This window comes from Daucus carota, chromosome 3 (genome assembly GCF_001625215.2).
Source record: "Daucus carota subsp. sativus chromosome 3, DH1 v3.0, whole genome shotgun sequence".
Classification (NCBI taxonomy): domain Eukaryota; kingdom Viridiplantae; phylum Streptophyta; class Magnoliopsida; order Apiales; family Apiaceae; genus Daucus; species Daucus carota.
The window spans coordinates 39,064,135-39,081,782 of record NC_030383.2 but is presented as its reverse complement, the minus strand read 5'-3'; the positions used below and the strand labels follow the sequence as shown (position 1 = coordinate 39,081,782).

At 35.3% G+C, this 17,648-nt stretch overlaps 1 protein-coding gene across 1 annotated transcript; it reads right to left on the bottom strand.

Moving 5' to 3' along the window:
* Positions 1–4,640: 4,640 nt before the first annotated feature.
* Positions 4,641–5,600, bottom strand: LOC135151529 (uncharacterized). The gene has a single exon (XM_064090027.1). The coding sequence runs from the start codon at positions 5,598–5,600 to the stop codon at positions 4,641–4,643; it is 960 nt and encodes a 319-aa protein (XP_063946097.1).
* Positions 5,601–17,648: the final 12,048 nt, after the last annotated feature.

The window sequence follows — 17,648 nt, the reverse complement described above, 5'->3', positions numbered from 1 at the left end:
CTACCTGTTGTACTCAATTCATTTTGTCATATCTTGTACAAAAAACATTTGATTTGATGAAAAGTTTTTATTTGTTTTGTAAAAGTAATGTATGTTATGATTCATAAAATTGTTTTCTTCTCAACCACATCTAAATAATTGTTTGTTTCTTAACAAAATATGTCTTCCAAAAAGATCATCATGTTAGTGCTCAATCTTCATTCTAATGAGACTCCATCTAATCTCCCTCGACTCGTTGATCTAGCCATTACTCAGATGCTACAATTGTTAGTTCAACAAGCTGTTATGTTGGCTTAGCACTAGCAGTTTCAACAACAACAGGAACCAATAAGAGCAAGTACGAGAGTAAAACAGCAATGACGGAAGACAGATATACATATGGTAACTTTAAGGCATTCTAAGCCGTAAATCCTCCTGAGTTTAAGGGGTCAGCAGATCCGATAGATGCCAAGGTATGGTCAAATGAAATGGAGATGTCCTTTGCCCTAGTGAAGGCAAGGGATAATCAAACAACAGAATCTGCGAGTTAGTTTGTAAAACATGAAGCATATTATTGGTGGGAGTCGGTGTACGCAATGGAAGGTAAGAGAGAAGTTTCATGGGAAAGATTTAAGAAATTGCTGGAGAAATATTTTCCTCATTATATGCAAGATCAAATGGAGATAATTTTTTTAGAGCTTAAGCAAGGTAATGGGACTGTGGAAGAATACGAAGCTAAATTTAAAAAACTAGCGGGGCTTGTGCCAGCGTATGTGAGTACTCAAAGACAGAAAGGCAAAGAGGTTTTAAGAGGGGTTAAAGGCATGGATTAAGGGAAATCTAGCTAGTTTAGATTTAGATAGCTATGTTGCATTAGTTCAAAAAGTGATAATCGTAGAAGTGTAGAGTGGGACGTCTAAGAAAGGAAGAGAGGGATGGGAAAAAGAGAAAGCCACATGCCGCTCAAGGCCAGGCTACACTAGGAAGGTACAAAGGGTCATTATCTATTAATATTATTTATCAACGGTGATCCAAACAAAATATGAAATTTTAACCACATTAACATAGATAGACAAATGATATACTATGTACCTAGCCATAATATCTTAAAAAATTTACACAACAAATTATGTATATTATTAAGATATAAAAATATATTAGCGTTATAATGTTATAACTATATAAAAGTTTATGTTACCTGGAGAATATTAATATAGAGAATACTGGAGCATTTTCTTCATTGTTTATCATCACCAATATGACGAGAGTTGCTACAAACAAGTAATGAGCCACCTGTATATTAATATGTTTCAGGTGTAATATTCAAATGTAATAGTATACAAACTTTCAACATAATAAAAATAAGTGAAAAAATTTAATACTCTATGTAACACATTCATAGACTCCTCATTCACTTATGCTATCTATTTTGCTTGCATAGTGGACATGAAAATAAGAAGTTTTCGCCACTATTGCAGTTTTGGATATTGACAAGCATTATTCATAATTTGTTATCGATATTTTTCATATTAATAAGAATCAAACACATATTTAGAATAAATTTATGAATTTACGAATATATTATATTCAAATTTAAATTCACATAAATCAAGATTTTTTATGAAATATATCACGAGTACAGATCACATAAATCATTAAGTAACAGATACACCAAACAGTCATATATCTAGCTACTGAAATGAAAAACAACTCACACGCATGTTTACCAAGCATGCTAGAACCATATATATCATATGTGTTCATGTGTTACATTTAAAATTGTAAAAAGTATAAACATATACCTAGAGCACACTGTGACATGGAACCCATGAGATGGGAAGAGATGTGGGGGGCCTCGGTGAAGAGATCTAGAGAGGGCTCAGTGATGCCTAAATTAAAGTGGGATGGAACTCATGATATGATGAGGAGGTATGTGGAGAGGCGCTCCTAACTTAGATTAGGGTTTTCATGTCCTCTAATTATAAGTATCTCACAAGGTGGGCTGGGCCTAGTCGAAAAAAATTTTGTACATAGTTATATTATTTTAGAATAAAACCCAATTAGATTAATTATGTGTTGATGCAAGCAACTAGCAAATTTTTTGCTTTATAAACCACCTATTTTATATAAGTGTCAAAGTATCCAAACACTCATAGATTAATTTTGATTAAAAGAAAATAAACTATTTGTTTATTATTAATAAAATATTTTTTAAAAATTATAAATAACCTTATAGGTTAAAGTTCTTAGTGGTTAGTAATAATATGTTACTATTTTTGAAAATACAAATAAATTATATTGTAGAAAGTTTATTATTTAAATTTTAATATATTCGATTTACGGAAAATTTAATTTGAAAATTAAGTTCTTATAAAATATATTAACAAGTTTATCAATAATTACTAATACATAATGTTCATTACATAAAAAATTCTATTACTAATTATATTAAAGTAAAACTTTTATTATAATTATTCTCTCTCTCTCTCCCCCTCTCTCTCTCTCTCACACACACACACATATATATCATTAAGTTATATATAATTATATAATCATAATATTTTTGAATATAATAAAGAGAAAATGAAATATTTTCAAGTAATAAATAAGTGTTACTCCAACATATTTACAATTGTGTGAAATACCTTACAAAATGGTTATAATACCATCTATAATAAGGCACAAAAATTGTTGAACAAATTCCAAAATATGTTACAACAATCAAAAAATTCGGGTAAGATTAAATTGATGTTACTTTTGTTATTTCATGTTAAAGTGTGGAGTAGAATGCAAATATGAGAATAAGATTTGTAAATAATAATATACAATATCCTTGTTCTCTTGATATACCGAAAAATGGGCCCTCTAAGTAGGATTCACTTTTTCAATAGACCCGCCACTTCTGGAGCCCCACAATGGGTTTACTAATGGCCTATTTGTATGGTAACATTTTTCCCATATTGTTAAAGAAAAATTGTAAAGTATTTAATTCTAATAGAACTATTTATTTGAAACAATTTAAATAGGTAATGGAACACATTTCATAAAAAATGGAAAGATTCTACATATAAATTGAAAATACCTATAGACTATTTTTACAATTAAACACCATACAAATATGGTTCACGCTAACCACCAAACCCTCCATCAATCATTACAACCCCAATATCCACATCTATCAACACTAACCATTTTACTAGAAGCCCAAAGAAGTCTTGTGTTTTCTTAGCCCACTGTATGTGAGTAAAGCCAATATGCAACAAAGTAATGATATATATATATATATATAGGGGATGGTTCAACGGGAACTCCCTAATCGTGCTAACTTGGTAACTTTTAATGAATCGTGGTAACTTGGTAACTTTGAATCTCAGCCGTAGAAGTTGAATGCTATTAGGGCACGCTAGTCCTGGAAAACCCTAGACACGTGGTCCACGCTGCCAGGATTTGTTTTACTCTTCATGTTAACTACATTTGTTAGTTTTAATTTTTTTTTAGCACAACATCTTTATATTGTAAATTTATAATTTTTGCTATATTCTTGAATTATGTTACTTTTATTAAAAAAACATGTAAAAATAAACAGAACATACTTAAAACTAACAGAAATATATTTATATAGAAAGTACTCAAATGTCTTATTTTTCATATTTAAGAAAATATAGAGCATAAAAAATTTTATAAGAAAAAGAATATAGTCTAAAAAATAAATTATATAATAAATAAACTACAAAACATGTGGAGAAAATATAAAATTCAATATAGACAAGAAGATACAGAACATAAAAATGTTATAAGGAAAAAAGGTGCAAATTGTGACAAAATATATATATATGATAAAAAAAATTATATTAAAAAAAGGAACAATAATGTGACAAAAAAGGACATGTAACAAACATTGAATTACATAACAAATAAACTACAGAACATGTGGAGAAAAAAAATAAAATTTAATATAGACAAGAAAATACAGAGTGGTTAATATAATTTTGGTTAATATAATTTTTTTTATCATATATATATTTTGTCACAATTTGCACCTTTTTTCCTTATAACATTTTTTATGTTCTGTATCTTCTTGTCTATATTGAATTTTATATTTTATCCACATGTTTTGTAGTTTATTTATTATATAATTTATTTTTTAGACTATATTCTTTTTCTTATAAAATTTTTTATGCTCTATATTTTCTTAAATATGAAAAATAAGACATTTGAGTACTTTCTATATAAATATATTTCTGTTAGTTTTAAGTATCTTCTGTTTATTTTTACATGTATTTTAATAAAAGTAACATAATTCAAGAATATAGCAAAAATTATAAATTTACAATATAAAGATACCATACCATACCATACGTACTCAGTATTCCCGCTTAGAGCAGGGTCTGAGGAGGGTAAAATGTACGCAGCCCTGCCCCTACCTTTAAAGTAGAGAGGCTGTTTCCGTGAAGACCCCCGGCTTAGTGCACAATAATTAAAAAGGTGTGTGATACAATATTATTACAATACCTTAGCTCATGGCCTTATTCACATGAGACTTACCGAAACATTACCCATCAGCAGTGGCAAAGTCCGGTGGAGGAAACAATTGCAAGGATAAAGGCGTGGGAGAAGAGAGATTGGTGCAAACCTCTTCCTAAAGCATAACACCCCAATACTTAAAACCTCTGTAAACCACGAGACCGAGTCTCAACTACTTTAATACGCCGTCGCCAATCATTCTTATCAAATGTCATATCCCCCGTGAGATTTAGGGCTCCCAAGTCCAAACTTAATTGATCAGACCACGTGCGACGGGGCCGACCTCTCTTTCTCTTGCCCCGAACCGATAAGTGTTCAACTCTTCGAACCGGCACTGAATTACATTTACGCCTAACATGTCCATACCAACGCAAACGCCCCTCCCTTATTTTCTTAGAGATAGGCTCAACACCTAAAAGACGGCGAAAAGTAACACTCGGTATATGATCTGTCATGGTGTTACCACAAATCCAACGCAACATGCGCATTTCTGCTGTCTCTAGTCGACGCTCCTGAACTTTTCGCAATGGCCAACACTCAGAACCATATAGTAATGACGGTCTAATTGCCACCCGATAAAATTTACCCTTCAACTTCAACGGTACATTTTTGTCACACAACACACCAGTAGCAGACCTCCAGCGTAACCATCCTGTCAAAATACGATGAGTCACATCCGCAGAAATATCACCATTACTCTGAATGATCGAACCCAAATATTTAAAAGTATTCGTTTGTGGTACACGGGCCTCCGCGATGCATACAGCTACATCCTCCTCATGAATCTCCTCACTGAAATTGGCCCATAAATACTCAGTTTTAGAACGGCTCAATCGCAATCCATAACCCTCTAGCGATGTACGCCACCGTTCGAGATTGACATTAACCTCGGTCCGAGACTCAGCTACTAATACAATATCATCAGCAAAAAGCATGCACCAAGGTATAGGAGCTTGAATGTCACGAGTAATCACATCCAATACAATTATAAAAAGCAAGGGGCTTAATACCGACCCTTGATGAAGCCCTACCTCAACTGGAAAATACTGAGTATCACCGACAGGTGTCCGAACACATGTTCCCGCCGCTGAATACATATCTTGTATGGTCCGAATATACACCGCCGGAATCCCTCACGCTGCTAAACATCTCCAAAGAACAACCCGTGGTACACTATCATAAGCTTTTTCAAGATCTATAAACACCATATGAAGATCTTTACGACGCTCTCGATATTTCTCCATAAGGCAGCGAATCAGATAAATCGCTTCAATGGTTGACCTGCCTGGCATAAAACCAAATTGATTCTCCGAAATGGTAACAATTCTTCTAATCCTGCTCTCAATAACTCGTTCCCAGAGTTTCATTGTATGACTAAGCAACTTAATACCACGATAATTACTACAACTTTGAACATCACCTTTATTTTTATAAATGGGTACAACAACACTTAACCGCCACTCCCTCGGCATCCTGGATGTCCGAAATATTACATTAAAAAGAGCCGTCAACCAGCGTACACCCTGTTCCGCCAAACACTGCCACACCTCAATCGGAATCTCATCTAACCCAACTGTCTTACCTTTACCCATCATACATAAGGCTGCGCATACCTCTGCCACAGTAATATCTTGACTCGCACCAACATCATTATCAGGAACATGGACAATCTCTTGGTCACATACGATCTCCCTTCCTCTAGCTGCATTAAATAACTCAGAAAAATACCTACCCCATCTCGCTGTAATATCTCCATCATGAAGTAAAACACGATCACTCTCATCTTTAATATATCGAACCGAACAAATATCTTGACGTCTCTTATTACGGGCCTTTGCAAGTTTAAAAATTTCATTCACTCCCTCCTTAGTACTTAGACGCCGGTACATGTCCTGATAGGCCTTAGCTTTTGCTTCCGCGACTGCCTGTTTAGCCATTCTTTTTGCCATTTTAAATAACTCCCTCTTTATATGTCGATCTGGCCCGTCGGGACAAGATACTAATTCCAAAAAACACCCCTTCTTGAATTGCACTTTGGCTTGTACATCATCATTCCACCACCAAGACTCTTTGTGATCACTGACATTTCCCGATGATACTCCTAAAATCCTCCTTGCTACACTCCTAATTGAGTTAGCCATATTTGTCCACATTTGGTCTGCATCATCAACCAATTTAAAACAACCCTCAAGCATGTCCTTAAATTCCGCTATTTTCGATCCTTTCAGATTTCGCCAAAGAATTCGTGGTTGAACAACTCTCACTTGCTCCTCTAGAGGACTATTCAAAGACAAATCCATAGCCAAGAGACGGTGCTGTGAAGAACAAGATTCCTTCGGAAAAACCTGACAATCTGAACAAAATCTGAAATCTCTACTACGAATAAGAAGATAATCAATCTGAGTAGCATGACCCCCACTCCGAAAAGTAATCAGATTATTATCACTCTTGCGAAAACAAGAGTTAACAATCACTAAATCATGTGCTGTCGCAAAATCCAGAAGTGTCGAACCATGTTCATTTCTAACACCATAGCCAAACCCACCATGAATACCTTGATATCCATCTACGCTTGCACCAATGTGACCGTTAAAATCACCACCAACAAATAATAATTGATCATTAGGAATACCGCGAACCAAATCATCCAAACAACCCCAAAAAGCCATGGATTCAATATCCCCCAACCCAACCTGAGGCGCATATACACAAATCACTGTACCAATAACCGTCCCAACAACTAATCTAATATACATGATCCTATCACCGCACCTTTTGATCTCCACCACTTTATCTTTGAGTTTGGTAGACAACAAGATACCAACACCGTTACGGGAGTTAACTAAACCGGAATACCATAATTTAAATCCATTAGCCTCCTTAGTCTTTTCCCCTTTCCATCTAGTTTCCTGAATACAAGCCACATCTACTTTCTTTTTCCGCAATACATCAACCAATTCTAAAAATTGGCCGGTTAAAGTTCCAACATTCAAACTAGCCAATCGAATTTTACACCACCCTAAAGATCTCTCTCCCCGAATCCGTACGCCCCCTACTCCTCTACGACGGTCCATACAAATGAAACGATAAAAGATGTTGTGCTAAAATAAATTAAAACTAACAAATGTAGTTAACATGAAGAGTAAAACAAATCCTGGCAGCATGGACCACGTGTCTAGGGTTTTCCACATGAGGACTAGCGTGCGCCTAATAGCATTCAACTTCTACGGCTGAGATTAAAATTTCCCAAGAGTTGAACCATCCCCTATATATATATATATATATATATATATATATATATATATATATATATATATATATATATATGCTTGCTGATCAAATACAAACCAAATATTAAATACAAACTAAAAACATGTTTCAAAATCACTATTTACAACTACAAGAATAACTATTAGTTGTCGAATATTAATGATCAAGGTAATAGGAGGGCCATGATGGTAGTAAGTGATGAAAGGAGGCGTGTGATGGTGGTAAGTAGTCTCTAATTGTGGTAAGTTATGGTGACAAGCGGAGATGACTATTAGTGATTCATACATATACAAATTAGTCACAATAAAGAGTCACGGTATAAGATTGATTGAATTTGACCTTTTTCTAACAATCAGTTTTTCTTTAGTTTTCATCATTACTTTTTTTCTCGATAATCCCTTTGATTATTCTTGAAAAATGTGATCTTGGACAGTACTTCGCTATTCAAAACAACTTGAACCTCATCATAGTGTTAGCGATTTTACAACTTATACGCAAGTGCACGTATCGTTACAAGTAGTATATTTATTCGTTCCCACAGAGACTAAAAATAAGTTGTTAAGTACCATACACCATTGTTCTCCTAATTCAAGTTAAAGTACACATTGGCTTAAAAAGTTAAAATAATTAACACTAGAGAACTAACTAACACAACTTCAATGACAAGATTAACAAGATAGGCCTAAAACTTCATCTTTTGATATCAACAAGTATCTCATCATACATCAATTCTCATGGTCTAATCTACTTACTAATCTAAGGCTAACAAGTATTCATAAGGACCTTCCGAATCTCAAATGACTCTTATTTATGAATTAACCCCCATATCCCTATGTAGAATTTAAACTCATAAATAGCATTAAACATCACCTTAACCGACTACCCAAGGTGCTTAGGTACATTCCTGTCCCAACCACAAATCAATATAAAAATTTAATCTTAGGCTATGTTGATTGAGTCCAAACTTAAGATTTCTCTCCCAAGTCCTCTTAAGTTACTAGTTCAATCTCAAAGGTGATCAATCCTTGAGAAGCAATACACACAAATCAACATAAGCAATCAATATGACCACAAGAATAGAGAAATGAAGAAATAACTTATATATAATCAAAAGAATCCATTAAAGGCCTATAAGAGAAATTAGTTCAACATCACACTACTAAGAACTAAACACAAGTATAAAGACATCAAATCCATGTTACAATTAAGACAGGTAAAGAAGAGAAGAAAAACTCTATATTTGTCTCTTCCAATTGCTTTCTTCCTCCTTGCTCTCTTGCGTGCAACTTCTTCCTGTATCTCTCTCACTGTGTCTATTGTCTAATTTTTGTAACTTCTCTCCTGTGATGTTTTTGTGTCCCTTGGCCCATGTAACTCCCAAGCCCATTAGAAAACAAAACAATAACTGATCTATTTTACCTATACTATATTTTGAATAAAATAAATACTACAAATAAGTTTCTCAAATAGAATAGGAGTTCAAAGTAGAAAATTCGGACTTTCTGCTTCTGGCCATATTCTGGGCTGATTGGAATGTCAATAAATTCTGAAACCTTACTTGAATTAAAGGTCTTCTCGCAAGCTTTCCAACGGCTGTTTACGGGTCCAAAACGGACTTACAGAACTCCGGCTATGATCAAAACAATGAACACAACACAATTAATCCCAAAATCCGAATTTTGCTAGAAATCACTTCAAATAATGCACTTTTTGCTCCATTCCTTCTATTATGAGAATTCTTTATTTTCTACAAGAAAACATGAAAATATATATTAAATAAAATCCAGTTTCATGCAAAAGTAATTAAAATATGGGGAAAATGTGTGTTATAAATATCACACATCAAACATCCCCACACTTAAACTTTTGCACGTCCTCGGGCAAAGAAAGAATGCAAATAAAAATTACTTCTAAACTTATTAACACCACTTTCGGAGGCGACACGATTGCATTGAGCATATGCAACAAGCCTTTAAACCCCTAGGCAGCCCTAGTGGGACGAGTTTTGTCTCGTGAGGGCCTATAGTGAATGTACCCACAAAATCCATCTAGCTCATATAATAATAATATAGATGACCATAAGAACACAAGAACTGCAACTACATGAATGCAACTAACAATTAAAATGCAATGGATCCCAATAGTAATAGTGTCTCCCAAATCAGTGATAACCCTCAGCATGTGCAACAAGTTTCGATACATCAAGCTCACACCACAATATCACCACTTAGTGAACAAAAATACAGAGTGTGCGTGTGTGCTTTTCTTAACAACATGCTCTTCTTTGAATTAAGAACAAAGATATACGAACTTCAACATGACAAATCATGTGAGTTAATAGCTCCTAAGTTGAGTACTAGAATAGATCCTAAACACTTTGCTACTTAGAACTAGCTATCATTCAAGATGACTAGGAGTTTCTATGTGTTCTTTTTATTGCTATAATACTACTATTTTTTTTTCACATGCTCGGTCTAAGGTCAGGACGCTCCTCAGGGTAAGTGAGTTACGACCACCAAAAGACTTCACAAGCTCATTTTCTCTTTTTTTTTTTTAGGCCAAATAATTCTCCAGTAATCAAGGGTAATGAAAAGTCACCAAGAAAATGTCTTTCAAGTACAATTGCACTTATTACCAGCACAAGTACATGGCTCGTCCCTCTCATGTGTGTCACCCGTTGATCTCAAAGGAGTATTTGATGCTTTATTAATCTCTTTTTTTTTTCGAACACGTTTACACCCCAAAGTCATCTCAAACTTAAGCATTTATGTACTAAGCTCAAAAGGGAATAGACAAAATTCTAATCATCAACAAGTGGCTACCCCTCAAGAAGTAAGTGTACCTAAGTCTCAATTCGATATTCAAGAGCATGATAGTTTGTGTCAATAAATAAGCTCTGTACTAGTGACACTATGCACGTAACATTGCTAATATGTGATCATAGCAAGAGTATAATAAAAACATGCTACACATAGTATCATCATAGGCTACTAACTTGGGATATTACATTATGGGATCATGCTATGTTATGCAATGAACTAACATAAAATACTACTATATGAACTAATATATGCAATGCATGAGTATCTATCTTAACATGATATGATCATCCAACTATTTTATAAGACTAGAGTTATTTTTAATTTTTCAAAATTTTCAATTTTTTTTTTTTTTTGAGAGTACCTCCCCACACTTGAGTGAGACATTGCCCTCAATGACTCTGAAGGAACAAAATAACTAACTACTTCTCCTAAAAGAGAACTAATAACTAAAAAAAAAAACAAAATAAAACAAAATAAAATATTTAACTACAAAGAAAAGAAAGAGAACTCCCCTAGGTGTCAAGGCATATGAGGCGGACTCTGATGCCTGACGCAGTGCAAGACCTCTGTCAATTGTCTAGACATGCTCTCGTGTAGATTTGAAATATCCGTGCGAACAACTCCGATATCTGCTTTTAACTCATTAACAACGTCTTCGAGCACCGCTACCCGATTAACCAACGAAGCAACAGAGTTATTCTCCACTACTGGCTCACTAACTCGTGGCTCCACTACCGGCTCTAAAGAAGTGTTTCTACTTTCCGGAGGTATAATCTCATATCGGTTCCCTGATAAACGTATGAAGCGCATAGTAACCAATGTTGAGAAATCAAGAATCTTGGCTGGCTGCATAGTAAGAGAAGAAAGCGACTGGTCAGAAATTTTGAGATGTGAAGCAATCATGCTTACAAAACCACCAACCACTACTGGACCATCTTTCTGAGCTATCACCTCATTCATTCGTTTACCAAACAGAATTGCGAAATCCACTTTGGATTTTTTGTGAACGCAATACAATATAGTCAATTCAGGTTTTGATACCGGACCAATGCTCCCACGACCAAATAGTGTATATGCGAACAATTTATAGATGTATCTGTATGTAGGGTCTACCATTGTGGAAGCCTTAGAAGTTCGCCCTGAATATGCTGCAGATTTCTTTGTCGTTAGTGTTTGCCAAAATTCTTTTTCATCAAACTCAGGAGGGTCTCTTTGGTAACCATTGTACCAACCAAAAATTTTTCTTAGAGTTGTATCGCTCAGCACATATGGTTTTCCCATTAACTGAAAGTGAAACATACTTGCCATTGAAACTGGACCAGGCTCTTTAAATTCAAATGTGCTCAAGAACTCATACACAAGCTCTGCATAAGATGGAGCATTAAAATCAAGCAACTGCACCCATCCGATCCCCTCCAACAATTTGGTAACATCATCTAAGAGACCAATACTTGCAAGTGCCTGTTTATCTGCATATCGGTTTGGAAGTATGCCCCGGGCTGCTAAAACATCATATTTGATTCTTTGATCAACTGTTAAATTTTTGAGATGTAAGAGTTTGTCCTTGTTAGAACGTACCGACGATGTCGATAACAGCTGATTCTTGTCCATCAAACCAGCAACAGGAGTCTTCCCTGATTTTTGCTTAGAACTGGAGCCAGGATTCTTGTCGGTAAACTGTGCAGGCTGTGCTTTTCTTTTCATTCCAACGCCGTTTGTTCTCATGTTGTCTCGGGTAGCCAGAAATCTCTCACGAAACAATGTATGGAACTAGTTTGACACACCGGTGAATTTGCAGAGATTGGGTATGCTCTGTTTTTGTTGCGTGCGCCTGGTTAGACTCCTCTGTACATGCTGCAAGGGTTAGAAGTATTAGTAGGACACTTGTACAAAATACCTACAACAAATATACAAGTAAAATAATAATAATAATAATAATAATAATAATAATAATAATAATAATAATAATAATAATAATAATAATAATAATAATAATAATAATAATAATATAATAATAATAATAATATATACACACACATATTATAACAAAAAAAGAATTAAAAAAAAAAAAAAGTAAACAATATTATTATAAATATGAAACATATATAATACAATTTATATATATATATATATATATATATATATATATATATATATACTAAGACCTAAAGAAGATAATATATAAATTACTCATACATATATAAAGAAAGAAAACAAAGAAAAAAGATTTTTTATATCATATATAGCATAATATATAGAATATATTATTTAAACAAGATAATAGTAATATTACACAAACAAAACAAAACAACAACACAACAAAACAAAAAACAAAAACAAAAACAAAAGCACAAAAACAAAAACAAAAATAAAAATAAAAACAAAAATAAATAATAAATAATAATAATATTTATAAAGGGTTTATCTAAATTATTTATATAAATAAACTTATAAATAATTGATAATGCTAGTGGTTAGAAAATTAATATACAAAAGCAGCATTATAAAAGGATACAGGGAGGTGTAGTTTTCTCAAACGTGGTGTGCAACATGATCGTGGGCATGATCATGCCATAATGATAGCCTGGGACATGATAAGTTTGGTTGCACGAGCGTGCACTACTCCGCACGAGAGTGCTAACCTGCAAAAATCTACCAGAGAGCAATAAGCTTGCTGCACGACCGTGCCATGGTGGGCACTCGCATGCATATGTTTGCAAAAACATCAGGGGCTAAAGAGTGAACCCACTGCATGAACATGCTGTGATTGGCACAAGCATGCTATTATGCCAAATTTCACCCGAGGGAACATAGGAGAGTAGCATGAACATGCTCATATCAACACGAGCATGCTAAAATGCCCCAAATCATCAGGGAGCAAGTAGGAGGAGCTGCATGATCATGCTGCGACCAACACTTGCATGCCAACATGTAGAAATCTAACAGAGGCCTGGGGAAAAAAAATTAGAGCGGCATGAACGTGCAAGTTTAGCACTCGAATGTCAACGTGCTAAAATTCACCAGAGTTGTTCCCCACTTTGAGCATGACAAAACTCTTTAACTCCATGTCTCCATGAACATGCTGCTTCACACAATCACACCAAGTATAAGGTATACATGTATGAACTTACTTTTGCCTTCAAGCACATGCCCAAAAATCATTCCAAGGATGCAATATTTTTTTTTTAATGCATAATAAATTCCTCTACATCCCTGAAACACTCAACAAACAGATTACTGCACCAAATGGGAGGGGGAAAAAAACAATCTACAAATTAAAGAAAATAACTACTCTTTTTTTACCTGATAATATACAAACTCATGGGTTGCCTCCCATGCAGCGCCTTATTTAGAGTCATGGCTTGACTATTCTTGGCCTTCATACCTCTCCAAGAGTGATGGATGAGGCATTTCTATCAATGTCCCCACCCAAGTAAGGCTTTAATCTTTGCCCATTGACCTTGAAAGTTCTCCCGGTACTTATATCTTCAACTTCAACAGCACCATGTGATTCAACATGAATTACTCTAAAAGGCCCTGACCAACGTGATTTGAGCTTGCCCGGAAAGATTTTTAGCCTTGAATTAAATAATAGCACCATTTGACCTGCCTCAATTACCTTGGGTACAATTTTCTGGTCATGCCATTTCTTCATCTTTTCTTTGTAAATTCTGGAGCTTTCAAAAGCTTTCAATCGGAATTCCTCAAGCTCATTCAATTCTAAGAGACGCCTCTCTCCAGCTGCAATGAAATCAAAATTAAGCTTCTTAATTGCCCAAAAAGCTTTGTGTTCCAATTCCACTGGCAAGTGACAAGATTTTCCATAAACCAACTGATAAGGAGATAGTCCAAGTGGCGTTTTGTAAGCGGTTCTATAAGCCCAAAGACTGTCATCTAACTTCTTTGACCAATCTTTTCTTGTTGCATTCACCGTCTTTTCCAAAATTTGCTTGATTTCCCTATTAGACACCTCAGCTTGCCCATTGGTTTGAGGATGATAAGCACATGCTACTTTATGACGAACACCATACTTCAACAACAAAGCTGCAAACTGCTTATTACAGAAGTGTGTTCCCTCGTCACTGATGATAGCTCTTGGAGTTCCAAATCGATTGAATATATTCTTCTTGAGAAATTCAAGTACCACAGATGCATCACTAGTAGGGGTTGCTATGGCCTCAACCCATTTAGAGACATAATCCACTGCCAATAGGATATATTGGTTTCGGAATGACATCACAAATGGTCCCATAAAGTCAATACCCCAAACATCAAATAATTCAACCTCCAAAATATAATTTAAAGGCATTTCATTCCTCTTAGAAATATTCCCTGTACGTTGGCATCTATCACATCTTTTCACAAATTCATGAGCATCTTTAAAAAGAGAGGGCCAGTAAAAACCTGATTGTAAGACCTTTGCTGCAGTTCTGTCACCTTGGAAATGACCACCATATGGAGAATTGTGGCAATGATTCAAGATGCTTTCTATCTCATCATCGGGAATACATCTTCTTAAAACATTATCTGGCCCGAGCTTGAAAAGATAAGGCTCATCCCATCTAAAAGATTTAACCTGGTGCAAAAACTTTTTCTTTTGTTGATAATTAAGCTCAGCCGGAATAATATTGCTCACCAAATAGTTAACAAAATCAGCAAACCAAGGCAGACCCTTATTGGTGATAGCCATAAGTTTTTCATCAGGAAAGGAATCATTGATGATTTGATAATTGTCGGAATCCTCCTTATTTTCCAACCTAGACAAGTGATCAGCAACTTGATTTTCAGAACCTTTTCGATCTTTGATCTCCAAGTCAAATTCTTGCAAGAGTAAAACCCACCGAATCAAACGAGGCTTTGCATCCTTTTTCTCAATTAGATATTTGATGGCGGAATGGTCTGTATATACAATCACCTTAGTACCCACAAGATATGATCTGAACTTCTCAAAAGCATACACCACCGCAAGTAATTCTTTCTCTGTTGTTGTGTAGTTAAGTTGAGCACCAGAAAGAGTCTTACTAGCATAGTATATTGAATGAAAGATTTTGTTGCTCCGTTGCCCCAAAACTGCTCCAAGTGCAAAATCACTAGCATCACACATCAACTCGAACGGCAGACTCCAATCCGGAGCAATGATAATTGGTGCGGAAACTAATTTCTTTTTCAATTCTTCATAAGCTGCAGCACAAGCATCGTCAAAGAGAAATTTCGTGTCTTTCTCCAAAAGATTACACAATGGCTTTGAAATTTTTGAGAAGTCTTTGATGAATCGCCTATAAAAACCCGCATGGCCAAGAAAACTTCTAACACCTTTAACAGAACTTGGTGGAGGGAGCTTCCCAATAGTTTCCAACTTAGCTTTATCAACCTCTAAACCTTTGCTCGACACCTTATGACCAAGAACAATGCCTTCTTGAACCATAAAATGACATTTTTCCCAATTGAGTACCAAGTTAGTTTCCTCACAACGTTGCAATACTCGCGCCAAATTCATTAAACATGCATCAAAAGAATCTCCAAGTACAGAAAAATCATCCATGAAGACTTCCACTCCTTGCTCTATCATATCCGAAAATATAGCCATCATACACCTCTGAAAAGTAGATGGAGCATTACACAAGCCAAATGATACCTTTCTGAAAGCAAAAGTGCCAAATGGGCATGTAAAAGTTGTCTTCTCTTGATCCTCTGGTGCAATAGCAATTTGATGATACCCAGAATACCCATCCAAAAAACAATAAAATTCCTTGCCTGCTAATCTGTCAAGCATTTGATCAATGAAAGGCAAGGGAAAATGATCTTTTCTTGTTGCTTTGTTCAACTTTCTGTAGTCCATACACACCCTCCATCCTGTGACTGTTCTTGTTGGAATAAGTTCATTCTTTTCATTAGCCACAACGGTGATTCCACCCTTTTTTGGCACACATTGTATAGGACTCACCCAAGAACTATCAGAAATAGGGTATATGATTCCTGCATCTAGCCACTTGATGATCTCCTTTTTTACTACCTCCTTCATAACAGGATTCAGCCTCCTTTGATGCTCAATGCTAGGCTTGTGATCATCCTCCATTGAGATTTTATGCATACAAAATGAAGGGCTTATACCTCTAATATCAGCAATTTTCCATCCAATGGCTCTTTTGTATTCCTTCAAAACCCGAAGTAATTTTCCTTCGTGTTCATCAGACAAGGTAGAAGATATAATCACCGGCAAAGTTGAATTCTCTCCAAGAAATGCATATTTGAGATGTGTTGGTAGTTGCTTGAGCTCCAATTCAGGAGGTTCTTCAATGGAAGGTTTAGAAGCTTTAGACTTTACCGGCATCTCAAAAGACTCAAATTGCTGAAAAGGCCTTCGATATGTAGGCAATGCATTTAGTTCCTTCACACATTCAGCAATTTCTTCATTGCTTTCATCACCCGCTTCTCGTAAAGACAATTCTAAAGGATCGGTGGAATGTTGCTCCAACATTAAGGGTAAATCATCTCCACCTGTGAAAGTACTCACAGAAAAACAACTCTCCTCATCATTAGAAAATTTCATTGCTGAGAAAACATTAAATGTTACCTGTTCATCCTGTACTCGCATAGTCAACTCCCCCTTCTGAACATCAATGAGAGTTCTCCCTGTAGCTAAAAATGGCCTACCAAGAAGTAAGGGAATGTCAGCATCTTCTTCCATATCAAGAACAATGAAATCCGCGGGAAAAATGAATTTATCAACTTTGACAAGGACATCTTCAACTACACCCCTTGGATATGCCAAAGATCTATCTGCCAACTGTAACCGCACTGATGTAGGCTTTACTTCACCAACACCCAACTTCACAAAAATTGACAAAGGCATCAAATTCACACTTGCCCCCAAATCACACAAAGCTTTTCCAAAATATTGATTTCCAATAGTGCATGGAATAGTAAAGCTTCCAGGATCTTTGAGTTTTGGTGGTAGCTTTTTCTGCAAAATAGCACTGCACTCCTCAGTTAAGGCCACAGTTTCAAATTCTTCCAATCTCCTTTTCCGTGACAGAATATCTTTCATGAACT

What these genes read in the sequence shown, in the direction of transcription:
- LOC135151529 (XM_064090027.1), bottom strand. Translation starts at nt 5,600, where the DNA reads ATGTATTCAGCGGCGGGAACATGTGTTCGGACACCTGTCGGTGATACT.